At 40.5% G+C, this 26,042-nt stretch overlaps 1 protein-coding gene across 3 annotated transcripts in view; it reads right to left on the reverse strand.

Moving 5' to 3' along the window:
• Vgll3 (vestigial like family member 3) overlaps positions 1-20,788 on the reverse strand; it is a 47,464-nt gene extending 26,676 nt beyond the window's left edge. The window contains exons 1-2 of one of the 3 annotated variants that reach the window (XM_052158662.1): positions 20,114-20,788; positions 7,639-7,924 (exon numbers count right to left, since the gene is read on the reverse strand). In XM_052158662.1, coding sequence (XP_052014622.1) covers positions 7,639-7,924; positions 20,114-20,239 — 412 coding nt within the window. In that variant the 5' untranslated portion in view covers positions 20,240-20,788. Of the gene's footprint in view, positions 1-7,638; positions 7,928-20,113 lie in introns of all 3 variants that reach the window. The other 2 variants (XM_052158661.1, XM_052158663.1) reach the window with 2 other exon arrangements.
• Between the last annotated feature and the right edge of the window lie 5,254 nt (positions 20,789-26,042).

Here is a 26,042-nt window from a genome sequence, read left to right on the forward strand (position 1 = left end):
CTTTCCAAAGTATATCAAATATACTTTCTGACCATCTGACTTTCAGGGAAATTTTTGTTTCATAGAGAAACAGAGGAGCTTGACCGGAGAAGCCAAGTGTTCTTTTAGATTACTTTGGATCTAAATTCTTTGTAGAATTGCACAATATTACTTTTTATAGCAACCCTACATACCAGAGAGAGAGAGAGACAGACAGACAGACTGACAGAGACAGAGAGAGATTGAGAGCGAGGCAGAGATTGAGAGAGAGAGAGAAGGAGAGAGAGAGAGAGAGAGAGAGAGAGAGAGAGAGAGAGAGAGAGAGAGAGAGAGAGAGAGAGACCACAAAAACTATGAAACAATTTAGGAAAGATCCAACTTTGTAAATAATAAAAAATAACATTAAATAAAAAATAACAAAGAAATGCTATCATAAGTCATCTGTAATAATCTCCTGCTGACATATGCTTAGAGCAAATGCAGATGAAAAACGCTAGTATCCAATATAAAATGTTCTTTTAAACTTCACGCTAAAGAAAAAATTTAGAGCACTGGGGTGCGTGCCTCTGAATTCAGTACTCAGGAAGAGGAGGCAGGTGACGGGGTCTCCAAGTTCTCTGAAAACCTGGACTAAGAGTGTCCACCAGGTGAGCAGAGCTGGGAACCAGACCTGCCTCAGGAAGGAAGAGGAGGGGGAGAGGAAAAGAAAAAAGAGCCAGGCAGTGGTGGCGCATGCCTGTAATCCCAGTACTCTGGGAGGCAGAGGCAGGCAGATTTCTGAGTTCGAGGAGAGCCTGGTCTACAGAGTGAGTTCCAGGACAGCCAGGGCTATACAGAGAAACCCTATCTCAAAAAAAACCAAAAAATCCAAAAAACCGAAAAAAGAAAAAAAAAGCAAGAATACTATTTAAACTCAATTATTCTTTCTAAGATTTATTTATTTATTATATGTAAGCACACCGTGGCTGTCCCCAGACACACCAGAAGAGGGCATCAGATCTCATTACAGATGGTTGTGAGCCATCATGTGGTTGCTGGAATTTGACCTCAGGACCTTTGGAAGAGCAGTCAGTGCTCTTAACCGCTGAGCCATCTCTCCAGCCCTAAACTCAATTCTTAATCTACAGGTTCTGGATACTTTTAAGACCCATTCCACGATTCTTCTGCTTCCTATAAAAAGCAACTGCCAGGTGGGAAAGGGAGTGAAATGTGTCCCCTTCTCTTCGGTCATGCAGGAATTAGGCAAAGGTTTCCCTCCAGGCTCTTTGTTACAGCATTGCTCAAAATCTTAGCCTTATGACTGCAATTGGAGCTAACCTCTAACCTCGGGGCACTACCACGAGGTGAGTCAGACCTCGCTCTCCTCTCGCTTGCCTTTCCAACTTCCTGGAAGCAGCAGCCTCCAGGGCCTCCCTGAAAACTCTACTCAGAACCCTTTATTCCCAACCAACCAACTCAGGATATATCCCTTCTTTCCTTTCCTCCTTGCCTCGGCTTTACCTGTACTATTCACCTTCCCACACAGCCAAGTTCCCCACTGTGTCAGCTAACTGACGGATACATTTATTTTCAAAGTGTAAGAAAAGGAAATAAATGGCAGAAATTCCCATAGTCATGTTTTTTAATTGGGATAACTGCTCTGCTACGGCTTATTTGACCATTCCCCTTCTTGATACACATATTCAGTCTCTCTCTCTCTTTCTCTCTCTCTCTCTCACTCACACACACATACACACACACACACAGTCACACACACACACACACACACACACACACACACACACACACACACACTGTCCATAAAAACCAAAACATGGGTATATCTGAAACTGATGTTTCAGTCTTGATGGTCCATGAGGGTAAGGAGACAATCATGTTTATTTTATTCTCATTCCTGAAATTCACTGTGAGGTTTGATATGACTCCCAAAATATTGTATCAAAATAAGGTACAAAAATTTCATCCTCCTCACTGTTTTCCCAACAGCTGCACATCTCAAAAGACATTTCCTAGCCCTATGGAGAATAATTGAATTCAATTGTAACTCCTGTTCTCTTAGTAGATATGCCCTCTTTGTCTAAAGGTTTACTAAGGACATATATTATTCAAACATAGCTCAGGTATAAATTCATAGGTCACATACCTGTAGATTATCATAAATCCATACTATAAGCCAGAGTGTTTAGTGCAGCTGCTGGCAGCTTCTTTCAAAAAAACTATCCCTAAATGGTGCCATTAATATTATAATAGCCTTGAGTCCTTCCTATATCCTGGAAATTGCTTTGTGCTGGAAATATGAACTTCTAGAAAACAAAGTTTCTAGATTAAGACCTCAATATTAGTTTTCCATCTGCCAAGTAAGTGGGATATCTATGGAAAAGAGAAGGCATCTGCCTTACTGACTGTGTTGCTTCCAGTTCTGTATGAAATCATTCTTGTATGCTTCCACACATTGCTTATAATATCCCTCAACTGTGAGTAGTACTGAGCATACGTTACTGCTGCAACAGATGGCCCCAAAGAGATTTTTTTGTTTTATCTTTAGCTCTTTTTTATTTCAATTTTAAACTTTAGAATTGCATATATGGCCACACTGTATTTACCAGATTTTCATATCTACCTCTGCCCGACCAACTCTTCCCACACCTATGTATCTGTCTCTTAAATTCTTTGTCTTCTTTTGATAGCCCACCAAATCCAATTAGTGTTCATAGGGAGCCAAGGAAGTGCTGAGTGAATGGCCGTTCTTGATATGAGCTCAGCCACGTAAAAGACTAGAGTGCCTTAAATCTTTGGAAATGTCAAAGCCTTCCCTGGGTGGGGCTCTAAGAGACGGCAAGCTGTTCTCTACTATGTGCAGATGCTGAAGTGTGTGTAGAAAATGTGCACTATAGCATTCTCCTTCCTTGATGTTTATAGCCTGAAGACTGACTTTTCCCCCACTGAGACTTCTACAAAGATTAGCTAACCCTGTCTATCTTCTTGTGCAGCTGCATGCTAACTCCACCTCCCTCATTAACTGTGTACAATAAATACACCAAGCTTCCGGGATGCTGTGCCTTCTCCATCTGACCTAGGCAGAGCTTGGGAAGTGTTGTGGAAGAGTTCAGGGAAAGATTGAGGGAGCTGGAGGTGCCAAGGAAACAGGAAAATCTACAGAGTCAACTAATGTGGACTCACGGAAGCTCAGACTGAACCACGAAGTGAAGAACGTTCATGAACTGACCTAGGCCCAATACATGTATCTAGCAGATGTTCAGCAGGGTATCCACGGGGTCCCCTATCAAATGAAGTGGGGGCTTTTTGACTCTGTAACTTCCTCCTTTTGGATCTCTTTTTCCTAGGTGGACTGCTTTGTCTGGCTTCAGTAGGACAGAATGCAGTTAGTCCTGCTTCGACTTGATGTGCGAGGGTTGGCACCCAGGTGGGTCTTCCCTTCTCAGAGGAGAAGGGGAAGAGGGAATGGGACAAGGGGGTATGAAGGTGGATCTTAGAGGAGATGATGAAGCAAGGGCTATCACTGGATGTAAATTGGATAAGTAAATTAAGTGGAAAAGAATCAACTTCCTAAAGACTCCATTTTTATACAAGCTGTTAATAAATTAATTGTTTCACATTCAAAATATATGTAATACTATAATCACCAACTGGAGACCAATAGGGTAGATAAGTAACCCATCCTGGGAAATAATACGTGAAAGAACACATAACAGACCAGAGGTCATCCCAATTTTAATATCTGACCAGGGTATGTGTATAAGAGAATATAAAGACATCATTTCCACTCCTAAATTGAAAGACCAATATATGAACTGCAGGAGATATTCCATTATAGTTAAAAAGTTCACTTCTAAGCAAGAAAGATAACTGGGTACATAACTTCAGTTAGTCATGAGGAAGATACAAACTTGATCTGACTAGAGATTTTAATTCACTGCAACCAATAAAGTTCCTGAACTGATCAAAGAGCTGAAGAAACACTGAATGCTTGGTCTTCAGTCAGATATCTTTTCCAATCCCCTACTCTACAAAGGATAAAGAAATATTCTAGAAGAGGGAAAAAAAAGAATGTCAGAGGTTGGTGATGGATCGAAGTGCTATGAAATTCCGCCCCCAGGGAATAGCTATAGCTATTATACACATGAATCCACATTAACTGTGGCTACTTGTACAAGGCTTGTACATGATCAAAACCAGCCAGTTCAGATGAAGAGAGAACCCCCGGGCCCCATTCCTCAAAGAGATTTTGAGGTGTTGCTCTAACACTATATTGCACATATCAGGAATAAGATGAGGAGCAAAATCTATAATAAATAGAACCTGGAGACAGAATTGTCTAATTATACGATGCTTTTTCAATTAATATTGAATTATGACCAATTCACTTCACTGGATATGTAAATCTCAACCATTATACCTCCTCCTTGAAAAAGTTTCTATATCTTTAAGTTTTCCCATAAATTCTAGTCAAGTTTTGAAAGACATTTGTAACTAGAAGCAACAATGGCACCATTCAGCTTATAACGGAAAATAGGCAATGCACTCAATAGTCTCCAACATTGTAGAATTAACTACACCAGCAATTACTTGATCCTATGAATTAATTGTAAATAAAAATTCAAACAATATGCACACTTATATCATCAGCATTGTAATGCAAACAGAAAGATTGCCTTGTCATAAGGGAATAAAAAGACAGAAGTTGATAAAACAGGACACCCAAATTTGATATGTGACCTCTACATGTAGATACAAAGGCTAATGCACCAGCAGGCACATATACACATTTGCCAGAAAAAAACATATAACATACATTTGGAGAACCAAAGGAAGAAAAAAAAAAAGGAAGCGACAGAGGGAGGGAGGGAAGGAGGGAGGGATGGAAGGTGAAAGGAAAAGAGGTAGGGAGGGAAGGAAACTGCACTCAAAGACTTCATACAACCGATTAATTTTTTTAAATGTTCCTTTGAAGACTGTACAAAATATTTGATACATGGAATGAACTTTCCATCTCTTAGTCACTGAATTATATTTATCTTTGAGTATTCACATAGAAAAGTGCTACTTTGAGTATTGAGGGAATCGATGTAAGATAAATACATATTTTTAGATTTTTCAGGGCAAGAGACAAAAAGACATGAAACACTGGGTGGCCATACTACTCCACATATATGAGCATAATTCCTTCTCATTCAACATTCTAAGTTCCACTCGTCTTTAGCAAATTTTCACTGGCTATTCCTTCTGTGTAGATCATTTTCCCAGAAATGGTCACATGTTGAAAGCCCTCATTACCTTCAGGCCTATGTCAAGATGTCGCTATCTTTTTGAAGGCTTCCATTACCACTTTCAGTAAAGTAGGATCTTGCATGTCACTTATTGCATCCGTGTTTATTCCCTGTCTCTACTGTTAGTAACTCCATGAATGTAGAGCAAAGTACCTTGAAATTTACATAGCATATAGTACATGCTTAGGAAAGGTTTGTGGCAAAGTCAACTAACGAGTCAACGGATAGACAGGAAGGCCAGATTTAAGATGACACCGAGACAATGCTCACAATAGCTAATAAGACATGACTTCTATTCTCTATTTCTGTATAAAAATCAGAAAGCTAGTCAATGCTTTCCTCTCTGGCTGCTGTTCTAATTTCTACATAGAACACTTAACTTAGTCATTATATACATACTAAAAGTCTTCTGGATTTGACACTATAGATGTCTGCCTCCTCCAGGTAATCTGTGACCCTACTTTCTCCTTTCCAGACCAGGTCATCACAGGATTACATACGGCAATATGCTGAAGGAACCATTGTAATTATTACTCTCCTGGAACTAATTTATATGGTTATAATTAATTATTTGGTACATAAAATTGATTACCTAAAACCATCTGATTCATGGAAATTTTCTGATTTTCTTCAAATTATTCACATTCTTTCTCATGAGTTATCAAATACGATATTGGCTCCTCCTGTAAGCCTTGGGCTCTCAAGGGCTCTCTGTCCCTGTACAAAGTTCACAGGACATATTCATCAATCAATTAAGCAGGAGTCATGTGGGTGACTTCGCACAAGCCTCTATTTGAGCTCACATTCTATTAACTCTCCCTCTTACAATGCCTCCTTAGTGTTGAATACATTTGATAGAAAGCAAAGGGAATAAAGAAAGGAAAGGAAGGAAGAGAAAGAGAGAAATAGGAGAAGGAAGGGCCAGTAGGTAGGAAGGCAGAAGGGAGAGAATGACAAAACATGAGCCGGAAGAAGAAGAGTCTATCTGTAGATAAGGGCCAGCGGTGTCAGCTGAGGTCCTCTTGTGCAACAGCAGAGCCATGCCTGAGACAATGACTGCCTGAGACAATGACGTGAGCCGTTAGTCACAGATCACAAGACCCTTCTGCAGGTGGACAGCCTTTCCTTGTCACGGGTACCACCCAGGACAGTTGTGACTGGTGATTTCCGCCACCTTCCTGCAAGTATTCTGGCTCTATAGATGCGTCACAAGCCAAGACTGATTCCCTGAACGTGAACTTCATTCTCTTTACCTGTCCAGCACTAAGTAAACACAAATTAACCCACATGCAGAGAGCTCGAAAGAGGAACCAGAACATTGCTTTCTAAAAGGTTCCCTCTTGGGAGCTGGAGTAATGGCTCAGCAGTTAAAAGCACTGACTTTTCTTCTGAAGGTCCTGAGTTCAAATCCCAGCAACCACATGGTGGCTCACAACGATCCACAAGGAGATCTGACTCCCTTTTCTTGAGTCTCTGAAGACAGCTACCCTGTACTTATAATAAATAAATAAATCTTTAAAAACAAAAAATGAAAAATAAAAGGTTCCCTCTTGAGGCCCACAATTATAAGCAATTTTCTTGGACACTTCTTGGAACCGGGTGAGCTTGGAACAAACTATTTGCATCTAACACATTTCTCTAAAGTTGCCCTTAATAGGCTGCACTGTTGTTCCTCTCCAGCCTTGTCGACCACCAAGTCTCGCACCCACTGATTTTTTTAAAACTAGAACACAGATGCATGCAAGCCCCTGTGTTCATTACACGGAAGGAAATAAAGAATTCTTTCGATCCAGAGCTTCTTGTTTTCTGAGGTACAAACACTGGTGTTAAGTCACCGGAGATAAACCTGTGAGAGGAGTGTACCCTGTAAACAGTGCATAGAAATTGAGTAGACAGAAAGCCACCAAGAGAATACAGGCAGCTTTCAAGGGTCTGTGTTACTGAGTCAGAATCAGAACTCAGCTGTGTCACCACATGTAACACACCTAGTGCAGAGAGCAAGAGTAAGCTTTTAGAATATGCGTTTTAGAAGCTTATCTGGACACGCCTATTATGTCGGGATCCGCACTGGGTCACAGGGCTTCAGGAAAGAAGCTTCGAGCTCAGTCTGGCCACTATAAACTGGGGCCACTTGAATCATGCTTTTTCCATGAGGAATTTAAGGGGTGTGACTGCATCCTTTCCAACCCTGCATTCCACATGTGACAAAACTGATCCAGCTGTTTGTCTGAAAGACATTCCTTGCTGTCCTTAAAAATTAAAAAAGCAAGTGGATATCCGTTCTCCAGGGGCAAGCTTCCAGCTGGAGCCCCGGTAGAGGCAGTTGCGAAATGGCGTGCTCCAAAGGGCATCTGCTTTCTCAAATTCTTACCTCGCCATAGGGGGGTTAGCCCCATCTTGCTTTTTGAAATGGCAGATTCGGGATGCAAGGTGTTGGCTTGGCCCAAAGCTCGTGAGAAGTGTTCATCCACTACTGACCCAATGTCTCCCTGGAAATAAGTGAAAATGACACAGCGAGAGTTAAGGTACTCCATCTCGGCAGGCTGGTCTTTCTCCTCCTCCTCCTCCTCATCCTCCTCCTCCTCCTCCTCCTCCTCTTGTTTGCTGGGAAGCGTGACTTCCAGAGAGTCCTGCATCTTGCTGTATACCGCTAACTTCTTCTGGGATAGAATAAACAAAACATAGTATCAAAGACAGTTTGTGGAAAAGCATTGACTAGTTAACTTTTCACTTTAAAAGAAAAACAGAATCTAAATATTAACATATGTTTGCAAACTGATTCTCCTTCATCTGTTTTATTCCATCTTTTCCTTCCCCAAACCAGTTGCCTCCCTCCCACACTAAGAAAAAAAAAAGTCTGTTATTTCAAATTTGGCAAAGAGAGAGGGCTATTATCAAATTGTATAATTTCAGAGTGTCAGACGGAGTTTTTGTTTGTTTGTTTTTCAGACCCAGCTATACTAAATGAATAACTTTTTTAAAATGTGACAGATTCCTTTTGTTTTTGTTTTTTTTTTTAAGGCCCAATTTTTATGCACTTTAAACGATTTAATGTACAGTAACTTTCTACTTTAGGACAGTGGAGGAGACATGAAAACTAACTGTCCAGGGAAGGGTGGAAAGGAAAAAAAACAGCTTTTCATAAATGAAATAAACTAAAATAAAACAGGAATGCACCATCTTATAAAAGGATTTGGCAGACGTGCTGAACTCATTTCTCAAACATCAAACTAAATGACAGAGTAAGTCTGTGTGAAGATCCATTTTGCACGGACCATGTTTTTCTTATGTTCCACTCACTACTATTATCATAGAGGGGGGAGAAAGAGTTTATTAAGGCTTACTGAATATACAGAAAGATACTAGCAAGGATTAACTCTTCAAATAAACATGGGCAGAGTTGGATATCTGAAAGTATTTCAACATATGGTCATACCTACAGTAATCATTAATATATATTACCCAAGAAACTGTCCTAAAACCTCACAAATATGACTTGAGTTGATTTTTATAACTATAACTTGGTTATTATTGCTGTATGCTTTTAAAAGACAAAGAAACTAAGGTATACAGAAGTTAAGTACACTGCCAATAGTCACAAAGTATATGTCTGGTGAAAACAGAATGCAAAGAAAATAAGCACGCATAGACATATATTGTGCAACCATGTTGGGAGGCAAGGTAGCAATCTCTAGTATGGGGAGGTAGTCCACGAGCAACATTTAATAACCATGATCAGCACTGTTCTACTGAATGGAAATTTGGCAGCTAATTGCTATCTTTATCACATCAGTTTGTCAATTTTTCCAAACATTTTCACTGAGTACATGTGACTTAAAGATTATCAACAATGTCACTGTGAACAACACATAGGAATACACTCTGGGAGACCATACAAACATTCCCTATGAAGAGCATTAACAACAAAATTCAATGTTTTAATTCAATATCTTATTATATCATTTTATTATTTATGCAGAAATCACACACACTGTAAAAATAAGTCTGAATAGCAAAACCAGATAATTGCAAAATCCTCACTAGTATTACATGTGCTAGTACTATATATACTCCCATTTAATGTTTCTTATGGAATTACTTGTTTTGGAACCAATAACCACAAATCATAAGTTTATCTTTAATCATTTTCGTCTACCAACAAATATATGGTTCTTCTTCCAGATGGCCCCAGAAATGGACACATGACATGGGACTGACGGATACATAGGAGATGTTATTTAAAGACATATTTGCCATCTTTTATATAAAAGTTGTGTTAATGAGGCTAGTGTTTTCTTAAGAATAGATCGTTTATTCCACGTGAAGGAAGGTATCTCACTGATGAACAGGTAGTTGTAATGCTGTCTGGTTATATGTCTCGTGATCTGCTTTTGTTCAAATTTGACTTCAATAGCAAAATACCACATTAAATTATGTTATGTGAATGTGGGTATTGAGCTAAATAGCTTTCAGTTTTTAAATTCATTTATAAAATTAAACAGTATAATTCACTGGTCAAATAGTAGTGCTATTTTTCTGGGTGCATAGATATTTACTAAAAACCTGCATGGATATAACCATGCATAACTCTGTCCTGACTATTCTGGCTTATTTGAAAGACCACTTTTATACTGAAATGAACTTGAAGCTGATCCACAGAGTAATCTCTGTGCTCAGCATGTTCATCACCGCCCAGGAGACTGAGGAGGGTGGCCTTGCCCATATCTCTTCTCTACCTTTACCTTTACCTTTTAACATTTATGTTAATTACCCAAAGGAAAGCATTTGTTTCACTGCCCATTAACAATTATATCTTAAGTAAATTAAATTAAGTACATGCAGAATATTTTTTTAAAAAAAACTATCATAAAAATCTAACATAAATACAAAACAGCTTTGTGATAAGTGATCAGCACCATAAGCCATCTCAGGATGAATGACTGGCAATTGTAATTAAACTGTAGATTTTCATTTTATGGCTGCACGGCTTCCTAAATTTTGCATAATTCAGGGGGAATTTTTTTCTACCAACCATGGAATGACTGACTACTCATAAATTCATATTTAAAGAAAAATCATATACTTATCCATAGGAGGTGAGGTAATGAGTAACCTGTCTTATATAAAAGTAACTCATTAGTCTAATTTGTAAAAATCTTTCCTTTGTTGATGCATTCACTGATGCTCTGAACTCTTATATTTCACACATAGACAATATATCTCTACTTGTACAACTATGCATGGCAAAATATCCCCTGTTGACATTGTGGATACCTGTAATTTAGTCAAAAACAATCCTATGATCTCCTTAACAACAGTACATACAAATGCTTATGATTCTACTTGTACTTTCCCCATATCTTGCTCTAATTTTCATAAACTATAGTGGAACTACTTGAAGATTTACATTTCTGAAATATATTTAGCCTTGAAATATCACTGGTTGAAGAAAGAATTTCAAAGTATCCAAATGGCCCAATATTTACCATATTGCTAAACTTGAATTTGCATAAGCTTGTCAAAGGGCAGCAGGAATGAGGTGGGAAGGAAACAAACATGTCCCTGAAGCTGCTTCCTGTGGCTCATATGCTGACATCACACAATCTAACTTCTCAGACTTGAGCACCAAGCACCGTATGACACCAGTGCTTTCTGCCTTTTCTTTGAACATATCCCTCTTTAGCTACATTCTATATGCTCTGAATCCTTGATTCTTTCATGCTTCTCCCCAAGGGTGGCATGTTTTGTTGGAAAAATATAAATAAATCTAAAAGTGGAAATTAAATCTGAAAGTGTCAGAACATAGATGTGCAGAACCAAGACAAAAATGTCACCTAGTTCGTACATTTTTTCAAAATGCAATCACTTTCTATAATATATCCAAATATCAGATTAGTATCTTCTTACAAGATTGTGAAGAATTGTTTTTTTTAATAAAACAAACAACAAAGTCCCTGAAAGAGCTCTTAAGAACTGTGAGTGGGGACTATAGAGATGGCTCAGAGAGGAAAGCACTTGCCAAGATGAGTCTGGGTTTCCAGTAGCCATGTAAACACTGAAACCAGCCTGCAATCCAAGCACTGAGGAAACAGTAACAGAAGATCCCAGCTGAATACCATATATCTGAGCTCTGGGTTCTAGTAATATACCCTACCTCGCTATTTAAGGTGGGAAACAGTGGAACATAACAGTCAAACTCAACCTCTTGGCTTCCACACACACCCATGCACACAAGCAAGCATCCCCTAATACACATGTATGTCAACAATCTTGTGAACACACATATACAGCCACACTTGTATAACACACACACAGACACACACCAACACACAGACAAATTGGTTTGGGTAATATACACTGCTCAGTGGAAGCCATTTTCTCCACACAATAAGATATCAGTTTGCTGAAACAAGCAAGGTGTTCATCGGCAGAGTTAAGGCCAGCTCACAAACATAACAGGTAGGAGAGTAGAAGCTGGCTTAGGCAATGCAACTCTAATGATCACCTCAGAGGTTGCAGTCAGGCCCAGCAGAAACCAACTTCAACAGGAATGTACAAGGGAAAGGATTTTGTCTGACAGGAGAAAGACTTCCAGGTCAGGAGCCAAATACCACTAACTCCCCAAGGCTTAAGCAACAAAATACCAAGGACTTATTGTGTGTATGTGCAAAGTTTCATCCTAAGGAAACAAAACTATTTTAATGAATCATTGAAATCAGTGGATATTTAGAAAAAGGATCTGGAAAAAAAATCAAGAGTTCTGACTATCTCCTTTAAATGAAGTGACTGTTTTGTGTTAAACAGAAAGAAAATAAAAGAGAGAGAGAGAGACAGAGAGAGAGAGAGAGAGAGAGACAGAGAGAGAGAGAGAGAGAGAGAGAGAGAGAGAGAGAGAGAAGGAAGGAAGGAAGGAAGGAAGGAAGGAAGGAAGGAAGGAAGGAAGGAAGGAAGGAAGGAAGGAAGGAAGGGGAGGAGGGAGAGAGGAAGAAAGGGAGAGAGTGATGAAGGAGTACAGAGAGGAAAGGTTTGAATGACTAGTCTGTTGTAAAAGTATTAAGTACATAAAACCAACCCATTGATCTTTCATCATGTTTTTAGGATTTACTTATAGAGCAGATACTTTAAAATATCTCAGAGATCTCTGGGCATATCAGGAAATATGTAGGTCAATTGGCTTAAGGAATATATGGCACAGAACATCTTTTGTTTTACAAAATTTCCAAACGACATTTATTCATTTGTTTGTGTCTAAGCATGTGTGCATGTGTTTGTGTATGTTTCTATGTGTGTCTGTGTGTGTATGTATGTGTGCTTCTGTATGCATGTGTATGTGTGCATGTGTGTATTTTCATAGCTTACATGTGGATTCTTTCTGACCTCCTGAAGGAGCTGGTGGAAGGACAAGGATGGAATTGATGCTTCAAATTATGCTATCAATTTATGAGACTTGATGCTAAGTACCATCTCATGAGAACAATAGCTTTTGTTTCACTTAATTTTCCCTTATATGCAAATACTGACCAGAATGATTTCTCTCAATTTGCATATGGAAAACTTCTTTCCTTAGCTACAATCAGCTGACTACTAACAGTTATGGATTAGAACCTGTTTCTGTCTACAAGCCTGTGCTGAGAAAACATGCCAGTGTGCTGGAGTCGCTAGAAGATGCTTATTTTAACTGAAGAAGCAAATTGAAGCCAACAGCATGGCACCGCATGATAAGAACAGTCTACAGTTATTTACAACCCTAAGAACCTAGAAATAGAAATATGGGTGAGCTGGAGATGTAACTAGAGCCCTTACCTAGCATGTGTGAGGCTCTGGATTGGATCCCTAGTACCACAAAGGAAAAATAACTTTAGTTTAAAAATTACATCTTAGATATGGCTGCTAAGTAATACAATGACCTTAAAATGTATATATTCCTAGATCATAATGAACTTCTATGTCTAAGTAGACTGTCCCAGGCTAGATACATACTGCAATTGTTTCCATTTTTTCTATAAATCCTATTGTGAAAATGTGAACAGTCAGTTTCCAAAGAATAGTCATACTTCAGGCTGCTGTATTTGTTATATTTGCTTTTTTTCAATTATTTCCTTATTAGCAGAGATGAGCAGTCAAAAAATACATTACTCAACATGATAGAGTTGGAACACATAGTTTCAAATAAATCTATTCATTATTAAAAAAAAAATCTAACCTACCCCCCTCAAGAATGAAAATTTTCTAGTTTTTACAATGTTCAAAAAAAAATGTGCCACAGGCTGAGAAGCAATTTCAAAATTTGCATTCCCAAAATGTTTTAAACTATGATCACATCATTAGGGAATGTGTTATTTCTCAAGGCAACTGCTTTGAATGAAACAAGTTTCCCTTGTATAAATTTCTGGTATATTTGTATAATCTCTTAGCTAGACTTAAAGATATAACCTCTATTAGTTATTTTTCACTCATTCATTTATTCATTCATACATTGTATCTATGACTTTGCAAATACTTAGATATGCAGAATGAAAGGTTCAGTCAGGGCCAGAACTGCATCTGTTCACATACTTGGAAATGCCTTGCTAGGGCAGCAATAAATAGAGACTGACCCTGTGGATTATGCCTATCATAAGCTGTATTATTTTTTGAGTGTCTAGGATTCAAAAATTTAAACAAGACAAGCAAGGCAATAACATTAGGCTAACTCAGAATGGTTTTCAACTTTCTACGGAGGTTCATTTAGTAAAACAATGCTAGAAACCAAAGTGACAAAGATGACTTGACCACAACTGATTCTATAAATCTCAGCAGCAAGTAACAGAACCTGGTGGCCCTTGGCCTCCACTTCTGAAGATAGGGCGGGCTGACTTCATTATCCTATAGGTCGCATAATAAATACATGTACATATAATTGCAATGTGTAATCTTTCTATCAGCAACATTGATCTTCAGATACATTCACATTTGATTTGGTTTCCTGCATTGGACACCTCTTCTGATTTTAAAGAATACTAGCCAAAACACCAAATCTTCAGGGCACACAAGCCTGATTTTCTCCCGGCTGTGGGTGGGTGCTTCTTTTATCTATGTCCACATAAACAAGAAGAGATGAATACATCTTTGCAGACCTCCCCCAGCCCTCAAGGAATGATATAGATGGAAGAAGAAAAGACACCTGTTGAGTTCAGGTCATCTTCTCTTTCTGCTTATCTTTGAAGACCAAGTTTTAAAAAAAATAGTTAAGTTTCCGGTTCAGACTACACTTGTAAATTACTGGCATAAATCTGGAATCCACTGAACTATGTACAAATATGGCATTTATGAGTTGTTCTAACAACAGCTGTGTAGGGCTAGTGGTTCAAGGCACTTTCTGGGTCAGCCTAAATGGGTTGTCAAAGCATAAAACCAGCTGCTTAAAGAGGTGCATTTTGAAAAGCCCAACCCTGAATGACGAACTGCCTTCGCAGTCCAACAGAGCTGAGTCTCATCTACTATGGAGTGCTTGGTTTTCGAATGAGAATATTGCAACCTTCTTCTGGAGACAATCCTTTCTTTCTTCCCCTTAAATCTGCTGCTGGTTGCAAAAACACTCTGAGATTTTGAAAGGAAGAAGTTCCCTGGAAACAGGACCTATTGGGGGAAATCCAATTCAGGAACATGTGTTAAGTGACAGCCTTCTTCTACCTGACAGTTTTAGGTTGGGACCTGTCCTAGCATCATGTGCATAGCTGATTTTGTCTCATGGAAAATTCTCTTTCCACAGATGGTCCAGTGGAGTTAGTTTAGTGTCTCACCGGTGGTAGTGAGAAGAGATGTTAAAACAAACCAGCAGGGCTACTGCTCCAAGCCCATTTCCCTTGATGTGCATCCTCATCTCAAGCTGTGGGGAGGGTCTACCAAATACTGGGGAAAATGGGCACTTTGTCAGTCAAATCCACTTACTGGTGGTACTACCTCCTGCTGGCTTGATTTCTTGGTGAATACTCAGCTCACTGGGTGAAACTCTCTGAAGACTTCAATCCCACCCTCTCTGGCATCATTGTGATCACCAGGGTAAATCACTGCTCTGTCAACAGTTTGCTTACTTTAAAACTTAACTATTTCTGTCCTGGACTTCTTTTTGCTGAGAAATCGCTAGGAACATGAGACTATGGACAACCTAAGCTTTCAAGTCTTTGCCCATCAAGTTAATATGTGTAAGATGGAATTAGAGAGTCTGCTCTTGTTCAAAGAAGTTCTGTATAAATCCTTACAAATATACTTAACTCCTTGCTTACAGTTCCAAGACAATTAAGTCCTCTGCCTTAAATAAGTTGACTGTGCGATGAAACTATTCAGGTTAAAACTGAGATCTTGCCGCTGAATAAGTCTAATCTTATGTTTGAATAGTAATGAAATCTAAGATGCATAAATGTGACTGTTGAGGCCATTGGTTGCATTTTATTTTAAATAAACCAATGTTCATTTGCTAAGTAGATACACAACTTCTTTAAGACTACATGGAGAGCAAAAGTCATTAGCATAATACATCTGCTTGCAAAGAGACATTGGAATTTTGTTTTGTTTTGTTTGTTTTTTGTTTTGCTTTGTTTTTTTTTTGTTTTTGGGGTTTTTTTTTGTTTGTTTGTTTGTTTGCTTTTTTGAGACAGGGTTTCACTGCATATTCCTGGCTGTCCTGGAACTCACTCTGTAAACCAGTCTGGCCTCGAACACAAGAATCTGCCTGCCTCTGCCTCCCAAGTGCTGGGATTAAAAGAATGTGCCACCACCGCCCAGTGAGACATTGAAATTTTTAAACTTAAAAAAAAAAAAAAAAAAAGGAATACTCTACCCAAATCTTGGAAAGAATATGAAGCTGCAAGGCCAAAGAATCTACTGCATATTAATCTTCCTTATCAGAAAAAGCTGATTGGGGTGCAAAGACAAAGAAAATAACCTTTGTGTAAGGAGGAGACAAAAAAGGCCTGGGAAACTGCATGTCTTGGTACAACGATGCTACCCAGGGAAAGGAGATCAGCTGGTCCTTATTCTGTTACCAATCAGCACAGAAATTTTAGCCAGGAATTTCAACCCCATGGATCTGGATTTTCCCATTTATAATATATTTCCTGTCCCCTAGGATTTTCCCACATCAGAAACAGAATCTCAGAGTCCTTTTAAAACTTAACCAAGGTAACAGGGAAGAGACAATGAGTTTGAAAACTCTGTACATACCTCGCTGGAATCTTGCCTATCAAAGAAACTTTTTTTTCCCCACCCAGCTGCTACCCTTAAAGAAGACAAAGTAAACATGTTCTAACTTACAGGAAGCTGACAGTGACCATTAAAATCTATATAGACATGGAAATTCAGCTACTGCTCTCTCTTTGTCATCTCTTCTAAAGCCGTGTAAGTCTGAAAGCTTGACTTCAAGTGACCTCCTGATTTTAACATTCTTAATATGGGAGAGGATTTAGACAACAGACTGCCTGCCTTTCAGATGAGACGTCCACCGGGTATGAAGGGAATCTTATGATTTCATATTGTTGCCCTCAATTTTTTTTTTCCCTGACACGTCGTATTTCGAAATGTTGTGCTGTTTCCTACTGTCACTAGTAGACTACAAGCACATTCCTTTCTGTTCACGTTCTGCAGTCTCATCAGCCTCAGAGCATGTAGTGAGACTGAGTCAAGGCTTCTCCCAGGGAGAATGGAGGAGGGCTGGCCAGAGGCTGTGGAGAGATGGAGGTGGAGAACTAAACGGCTCAGAATCTCTCTCTAACTTCTGCATCTATAAAGATCCCTGTAAGATTTAAGCCCAACACACAATTTCTAGGAATTAACCCTGAGGATCATAAATGTTCTCTTCAGACACTGGCAGATTAGTTTGATTGGTCTAGCTGGTGCAGTACACTATGGTGTGGAATTTATATGAAGCTTACTGGTGTTTTTTCTTTCTTTTTTTTTTTAAAACATTAGCCTACTACCTGCCTACTCACACAATCGGTTCAATAAAAAGCCTATGCTTCAAACTTTTAGATTGAACAGAAAAGCTGATTGAACATATGGCTAGAAAGCAAATCCTTTTCATTTCAAAAAAAAAAAATTCAGAGGAGAGGAAAAATGCCCCCCATGCTTAAGATCAATCCTGATGAGCTCTTTCATAAACTAACATCTAAGAACTTCAGAGTGAGGAGTGTGTGTAGTTTCCTGGTAGACTGAGTGCCTGGCACACTTGAGACTCTGCATTCTATCTCCTTGCCTTCCAGAAAAAAAAGTAAAAACAAACACATAAGAACTGAAGATCCCTACTTTGGAAGGGAGAAAGCATCTAAGGGATACATTGTTACGATTGAACGGGAAGCCCCAGCCTGAAATGTCAAAGATCTGGCATCATTATTTCATGAATGACCACAATGTTTTTCAGATTACTCTCCTTTTTATGTTTCAATGTTTTTCCTCCTCAACAAATCCAAGTTGTTTCTGTTGTGGTGATTGTTTTGCTTAATGCATAAGACCTGCAGCCCTCACCTTTGTCTCCCATGCAAAATGCTAATAGGAGTTACATCCCATGTACCAAGAAAGCAACCTTCACCGATAATAATGATAAAACCTTACGGAATGCAAAAACAACAAAAATATGTATTCTCAGATGACTACGTTAGGGCCAGGACAATATTAGGCCCACTTCACCCACGCACTGCATAGTCTAAAAATGCTGTCAGGCTGATAAGAATTTCCTGACTTACTCTTTTTTCCAATAGAAAATATAGGTCATCAAAATAAGCTCCGACGGTAACAGAACAGCAAAGACACTGTCAAGCCTCTTTAGCCCAGTAAACGGTCAAATCGTGTATGTCCTAGAGAAAATTTTAAATACCAAAGAAACCAATTTAATGAGAGAAGGATGCAAGTGTGTACCTCTCAACTCAACCCTTCCAGTAGACTCAAGCACTACTTAAAGGACGTCTATAGAAGCTCAGAACAGAACCGAAGCTGGCGTTTATGTAACTTCATGACACAATTATAAGCTCTTTCTGCCCTTTATTTTTATTTTCTTTGTCAGTTTGTTGGTAGTTTTAGCAAAAGAATGGAATTTGGGGCTCAAACTTATGTCTATTGCAAAATGAGATAAAGCACCCAGAGACAGTTCGCATTGAAAACTAGCTTTCATGATTAATGATTTTTAATTTGTCTAATACAGCCTTTGATTTTTTTCTTGCTGAAGGAGAATAGCAATGCTGACCTCTACCACAAACTCCTATTTCAATAGGATTAATTTCATAATTCCATAGAAGACAACCATATTGCAACATCTACTAGTCCTTACTTTTTCAAGAGAGAAAGTTATCTCTGAATATTTAGGAACACCTAAGTCTCTAGCTCATCCACATACCAACTGATAATTAAGGCCTCTACAGCATGAGAGATGGACCAATACCCAAAGTCTCTTTGCCTAGATTGAACCCACACCGAGACTATTTTGTATGTGTCAAAGAAAACATGATTAGTCAAAATGTTTTTGTTTGCCACTCTTGACCACAAAATACAAAAAAAAAAAAAAAATGTTTCTCCCATCTCTCCCATCAAAGGTAATGTTGTTTTAAAATGGTAAAGCTGTCTGATTTTACAGTAAATAATAAATACTAGCAAGGAAGTGGGCTCTTCTGTCTTGTGTCTAATTGGTCTTCATTAAGATGGGACTGTTTAATGGTGAATCCTGGACTTGTACCTTTCAGAGTTAGCTGAATCTGACAGCCACTAAATCTCAAACAGACTAAGAGCCTCTTTCCCAAAGAGTAGCTCTATTCTTCTAGAAAAGGGACAGGGGCAAAGGAAAAATAGAAATTCAAAGGTCAGATTGCTCCAAGGGTCAAGCCCTGAAGGCCAGAATAAAACATATGGTTCCTAAGAAATTAAAAACAAGTCAAAAAATACTGTAAATCATTATTTTCTAACTATATCTAGCTGTATTTTTAAGTTTCGATGAAATTAACCTACTCTAAACCCTGATTCAGTATAGCCCCTTGTCACAGGCACATTTTACTGTTTTTAACATAGTTCCAACTAAATTTTGGTGCACTTGCTATGTAGCCACAGAGTCCTCTCAAGCATTCCTAGTGGCAAGGTTTTCCTTGTGTCTACTATTATCATCTAGTTGCCAGGTCCTTTTTACCAACATTTTCAATCTCTTGGCTGGGTGGGGCTGAGGCATGCAGATACTCCTGGCTACCTTTGGGCTAAGAAACACAAGTCCACTGATGAACACCAGCAGGCTCCATGCTTTGTTAGTTATAGAAAGTGAATGAAGCGCCTTTTGAGAATCCCTGTCTAAATCACAGCCGCGGGGAGAAAGGCAATGGATAAATTCTAGAAACACCGAATGTGTCTTACAGCCCGACCAGTTTTCCACCCTAAAAGTCCCAGAACGGTCACACCATGACCTCCCTGTTCAGGTAACCTCTGCTACCTCAGTTGCATACTTCCGCCACATACTCCAGAAAATGCTGGAATACTCTACACGCCCAAGGAAACAAAGTATTTGAGTTAAAAGTTTACTCACACAGTCCTAAGACAGATGCCTTTTGCGAGCTTCAAGGAACTGAGTCCTAAGGACCAGCGAAGCTGGAAGCAACTGCCTCTGAGTCCAGGTGACACAGCTCAAATTAGCCCCCGGCCAGGTAAAGCCTTTCCAGAGATCCCAGCCCTGCCATGCTCAGTTCTGCCCTTCCGGGAGTGTCGTTTTCTTCCTATGGTTCCCAGCAAGTCCTAAAGCATCCTTCACGTCTCGGGACCCGGCGGTGCACGGCATGAGCCTGACACCGATACTCGGTACCCCTCGTCCCCGCCCCCGGAAGGCTGCCCGGCCGGTGACTCACCTGCTGGCCAGGTTGGGGCGCCGGATGATAGCAGGCTGTAGGGCAGGTTGCAGCTGCCACAGGGTTGGGCAGATACTGGGGCGCTCCATAAGGCTGGGGGTGATACATCACCTCCGCACAACTCATGGCAGCGGGGCCAGCGGCGGCCCCAGAGTCGCCGCCGCCGCTCTACGCGCTGGCGCGAGGGGCGCCACCGCCACCACCGCCGCAGCTGCTGTCCGCGTCGCTGAACCAGCTGCTACTGCGGCTAAGGCGGGTCCTCGGTGGCCTCGGGCTCCGCGCCGGGAGCGAGCTCGGGAGGGGTTGGCAATCAGCGGCGGCCCATGCGCGGGCACCTTCATTTTCAGCCCCTCCGGGTGCCCCCTCTGCTCGCGCTTATATAGCGACGGGACGACGCTGCAGCCCGCCCCGCGGCAGGAGCATGACAGCGCCGGGCTCCCGCTCAGGCAGTCGCACCCGAGACAGGAGCAGCAGCCGCAGCCGGTCCCCACTAGAGCCGCCCCAGGAGCGAGCGGTGCTTTGCATACACACAATGCACGCCTGGGACTGGTCCTATCACCAGCGCGGGCGGCTGGGCGAGGACCCGGAGGCGGGGGCAGGGTAACCGGAATGTGGGGAGGCGGGGAGTTTGCCTCCCAGCTCTCTGGAGCAGTATATCAGAAAAGTTCCACCAACTCAGGTCCACAGCGGGCGGGTCGCCCAGCAGGGGGACCCTGGGGAGGGCGGCTGCCGATTGGAGCGAAGTTTGCAGCCCTCTCCGCCTCCGGGCGAGAGTTGCTGGTGGGAGGAGATTGGTATGCGGGAGGCTCCGCGCCCTCAAAACTCCTCCAGTCCCCACCCAGTCTCAGTCACCTGGAGGCCTGGCCAGAGTTGCCCAAGTTTTGGGAGCTTTTTCAGAGAGCATCAACTCTGATGATGCTAGAACCAGATTAAAGGAAGACCTAGTGTAAATGAAGAGAGTTATAAAACAGTCCAGGAAAAAAAATGCTGGGCAGTGGTGGCGCACTCCTGTAATCCCAGCACTTCGGAGGCAGAGGCAGGCAGATTTCTGAGTTCGAGGACAGCCTGATATACAAAGTGAGTTCCAGGACAGCCCGGACCAGAGAAACCCTGTCTTGAAAAAACAAAACAAAAACCAACAACAACCAAAAAAAAAAAAAACAAAAAACAAAAAACAAAAAAAAATATATAAAACAGTCCAGTGGGGAGGGGGAATATGGAATTAGTTCCTTCATTAAAAATAAACCAAAGTGAAAGTTAACAGGCACATCTTGGTGGCCCGTCATCCTGGCGGGATGTATATATACCTTTTCTGGCCTTTACCAGTTGGCTTGAATGCAGCAAGAGAAAATAATTGGCTACCCTTTTCGCAATCATTTAAATGTGTTGCTTATATGCAAGTAGCTTAAAACCTTCTACAAGATGAAACAAAGATTTATTTTTAAGAATAAAAGTATGCTCCAGTGTAATCATCAACTCTAATTCGACTTTTACCTCTCTGACAAACAGAAAAATTTCAGTAAAGACCAAAAGGCCTAGTCCTTTTCAAAGGAAATGTCTCTTTGTCAAATGTAATAATGTTGCATAGAGTAAATCACACACATACACACACACACACTCACCAAAGCTCACACTTTGAAGCCATTACACCCTCCCACCACGACCACCACTGTTTGGGGGACAGTTCTTTAAAGAGGTGACATATACAAGCACACGTGTTTGTGCGCATGGCTATATCTCCCTTACACTCACACAAACTATGATTGCGTTGGGTATTTCATAATGGGACTTCTTCACACATTCATTATTTTATCGACCAAATATTAAAATATGGTATTAAGACATTATGTAGTTCAGATTTTAAACTGTACTCTTTCTGGTCAAAGACTATTCCTATCAAGGAGATAGAGAAGAACTTGCTTTATATGATAACTCCTTTGACCCAAGTTGATCTACCCTGGTTAGACCCTTTCCTGTGATCTATACTCTTGGACTGCAGCTTCTCTCCAGGCAGTTCTAAGAGGTAGAGTCCTAACAGCATTCATCTAACCACATTTCAACCTGAGCTTCCTTTTTTGGTGCCTGTCACAGATAAGGAAACTCCATCTCCCAGCCTACTAGGAATACCTGGGAAGTGCCCCACCTTCTGTCTTCACACAGTGCCTGCTTCTGGTCTTAACCTTCAGTAGGTATAACCTAAAACTGACACTTCTTCTAACGCTTCTGCTTCCATCCATTTCTGCGAACCCTTGTTTGTCCAGCTATCTATTCAGATTCTTGGATGGGGCTTATTAATCCTAACACAGCCCTATAGTCAGACATCCCCTGATCCATTCTTCAGGACCCAGATTCCAATATTGATCTAGCCTCAGTAAGTCCAACACAGCCCTGATGCTTTGGCTGCCATTTTAAATGTACTTTCTCACAGACCACAGACCCAGTTCTGACCCCTGCATCAACTCCATGTCCTACCTTCTCCTGCATTCATACAGCTCTTCACATATGTGTCAGTTGTAGTTTCCTGTAATGGTTTTCGTGTGTCACAAAAAGAAGTTTCCTTGACGACGGATGAAGACTACACTTATCCAAGTATACAAGGACAAATCTTTGTAGATTGTTTTTAGGGATTGTGCTAGTTTAGTAAGGCAGGCATTGTAGAGTCTTCTCCAATAGCGATCGATACATCTACAAAACATTCCCACAACAATGACTGGGGAACATTTCAGAGGAGGGAGCAGAAAGATTGTAAGGGTGTGATGATCAGAAAGTTTGCACCCATACAGTCTCACCAGCCTGGCTGTGTAAACAGGAGCTGAGCAAGGGTGACACTGATGGACAAGCCAAAGTGGATAGGGGAAAATCCACAAGGTTTCAACCTTACACAAAGGATCCGTGACAGATGAGAAAAGGTGGGGGAAGTGAGTGCAGGACAGGCAGTCTGCCCTAGTCTCCCCATCACAACCATCACTGTCTCAGTGCAGGACCAAGCAAGTTTATCTCTGAATTGCAAAATGTTATGGTTGGAGCCAGGCAGTGGTGGTGCACACCTATAATCCAAGCACTCTGGGAGTCAGAGGCAGGCAGATTTCTGAGTTTGAGGCCAGCCTGGTCTACAGAGTGAGTTCCAGGACAGCCAGGGCTATACAGAAAAACCCTATCTCAAAAACACCAAATCCAAAAAAAGCAAAATGTTATGGTTGGGTTACTAAGTATCTATTGTGCAAACTATTCAAGACAAACAAACAAACAAAAATTCTCTTAGAATAATTTATAAATTAGTGAAAGATGACAAAGCACACAGGATCAGTGAAGAATGTACTGTTTTCTATTGTATGCAAAGTGAGAAATTCCTTGTATTGTGAGAGATCTTAAATAAAGAAAATATCTAAGAAAAAAAGAAAAAAAAAAAGACCAAGTGGACTAAGGAACTGAAGGTAGCATTCAAGGACTTCTTCCCTTCAAGGTCAGACATCCTGCCCAACAATCTTAACAACTGCACCTTTTACTTCTTTACTGCCATATATCTTAGTTATTTTTTTTCAAAATTATATGTTTAATATCTGCCTCTGAGAGACACCCCCCCCCACTCAATGTTTTTAGACCTCTAAACAACTAGCCCAGCACAGAGTAACTTGTTTTTCTGCTTTCAGCTTGAGAAAGATAGCCCATCCTCTTCTAGTTCTATTGTTTAACTATACAAAGCCCTAAGGACATTTGCTCCAGATAATCTCTAACCTTCCTTACTTCCTCATTCTGTACTTCCCCATTCCATGCATGTTTTGTCCTCCACCCCTTGCCTTGTGAATTGTGTCCTCCAACCCTTGTCTTGTGATTTTTCCCCTTTAAATACCCCTGACTTCAGTTGCACAGGGTCCTCAGTCCTCTACCCCTGCACGGTGTATGGTTGTAGAACCCAGAATTCTGGAATAAAGAAATCCTCATGCTATTGCATCAAGACCATTTCTCGTGTGCCTTTTGAGGTGCAGGGTGCTGGGGTACCCTCGGTCTCTGGGGGTCTTACATTTTCTTTGTGCATGGGCAGGGAAGTGTGACTTTCCTTCACACTCGAGAACCAACTCAGAAGTAAAGGGGATCCCCTCTGGAATGTGTGTGTGCCGGCTGGTATTTGTGTCCTGAGTGTCTGTACTGCTCTGGTTTCTGTATCTGAGGAGATGCACGTTTTCAGTGGACAGCTATCCTCTCGGGTTCGTGAGAACCAGAGGACCATGGTGAGCAGACGTGCTCTGTACCACAGGCTGCGACCCAGGGAGACGTTCTCAATTATTTTGGGGGAACTCCAGAGACCCTGGAAGAGTCCCATTTGAATGTTGGAGAAGACATGGTAGTTCTACTGAATTGGAGAACTTATACGCCCTCACGGCCATCTGATTTTCTGATCTGGTTCTGTCCGTCTCAGTGGAGGCGAATACTTGTCAGTTTTGTGTGTCTCTGTCTACAGTTTGACCACTATATGGGTGCCTTGGTTTGTTTTCTGTCGTCTCACTGTGTGTCAAAATTTGAGTCTATAAGCCTTTCTGAAAATTTCGGCTTTGCTTGCAAGTTTCTGGGGCTCCGAGAGCCTGTCTGGTGCGGGGCTTGACTGGCAGCTGCTAGAATCGAGATCACAGGGGTCTGGAGGAAGCTTTAGACCCAGGAGAGAGCTGAATAAGGCTCTTCTCCATCTGTAAACATTGCTGTCAGTAACAATGTGAGCCATTTTGTTTTGCTTCTAGTCTCTGCAGTTTGTGCAGGAGCACCTGGTATCTGAAACTGGGCCCCTTTAGAGGCAAATTGTGTGATTTCCCTTGCTCTGTGCTCTTGAAGATAGAGGCCTGACAGTGGCAGGGTGTTGTTGGTGTTGTTTTGTATCATGTTTTGTGTTCTTGGACTTAGACGGACGATATTATTTGGACTTTAGACTGATTTACAGCAACTCTGTCTGTGGCACCAAAATCAGGTCACGTGACTCAAGTGCACCAACTTAGAACAAAAGGAGAGACAAACAACTTGGACTCTGACAACCCCTGGTGGGAAAAATAAGTCTTGACAAGAAGCTCAATGTGGCAGGTACGAGAATTTTGGGTTTAAGTTGGTACAGATGGTTTATTTCTTTTATTTTAAATTGTTTAAATTATTATGATTGATGTGATGTTAAACTTTGTGGTTATATTGTTCCTCTGGGAGAGAGGTCAAAATAAGGGAGAGCTCCAGAAGACTAGATTCTACAATATCAAATGAAAAATCTGTCTTTGTGATACTAAAATCTTGTTTTGAGATTTACATTACAGAAAATACCACTCCCCTTCATATCTCAACATCCATGCTCAGATTGAAGAAATGGTCTTTCTAGAGAATATAGAAATGGTCAGATTTAAAATGGGGAGAAAATAAAGTTAATTTCATTTGATAAAAATCTTTATAATTGATAATTAAGATAATTGTTTATTTTGATAGAAAATCAAGGCTTTCATTGGTATAAATACTAAATTTGAAAGTACAGGATTTACACCCAGTTCTTTGTTATTATTACCCATCTGAGATGTTTAAGCCTATGAGTTTAGGGCTAAATAGAAACAGAAGGCTCTGAGTTTATTGTTAGGATGTTTTCTAGGTTTTAATCAGAAATAGCTGAAGATAGTTTAACAGACAACAGTCCACATTACTTTACACAGATAGCTGGTTTTCAAAAACGTCAAAAATCTGTGGTATATGATGTTTATATCTTAAAAGCTATGTTAAGCTTTCTATATATTTTCAGTTAATATTGGTCACTCTTAGATTTCTGATGGGATTGAAGACTGTTAGTCTCACAGACAGCCCAAGCTATTTAATCTTGAGAAAGCTGATATAAATTTAAATAAATGATTTTCAGGTGACATAAAATTTAAAGCCAGGACATGAGTCAATTCTTACAATGTTAATTCTTAAG

This window comes from Apodemus sylvaticus, chromosome 15, assembly GCF_947179515.1.
Source record: "Apodemus sylvaticus chromosome 15, mApoSyl1.1, whole genome shotgun sequence".
Lineage (NCBI taxonomy): Eukaryota > Metazoa > Chordata > Mammalia > Rodentia > Muridae > Apodemus > Apodemus sylvaticus.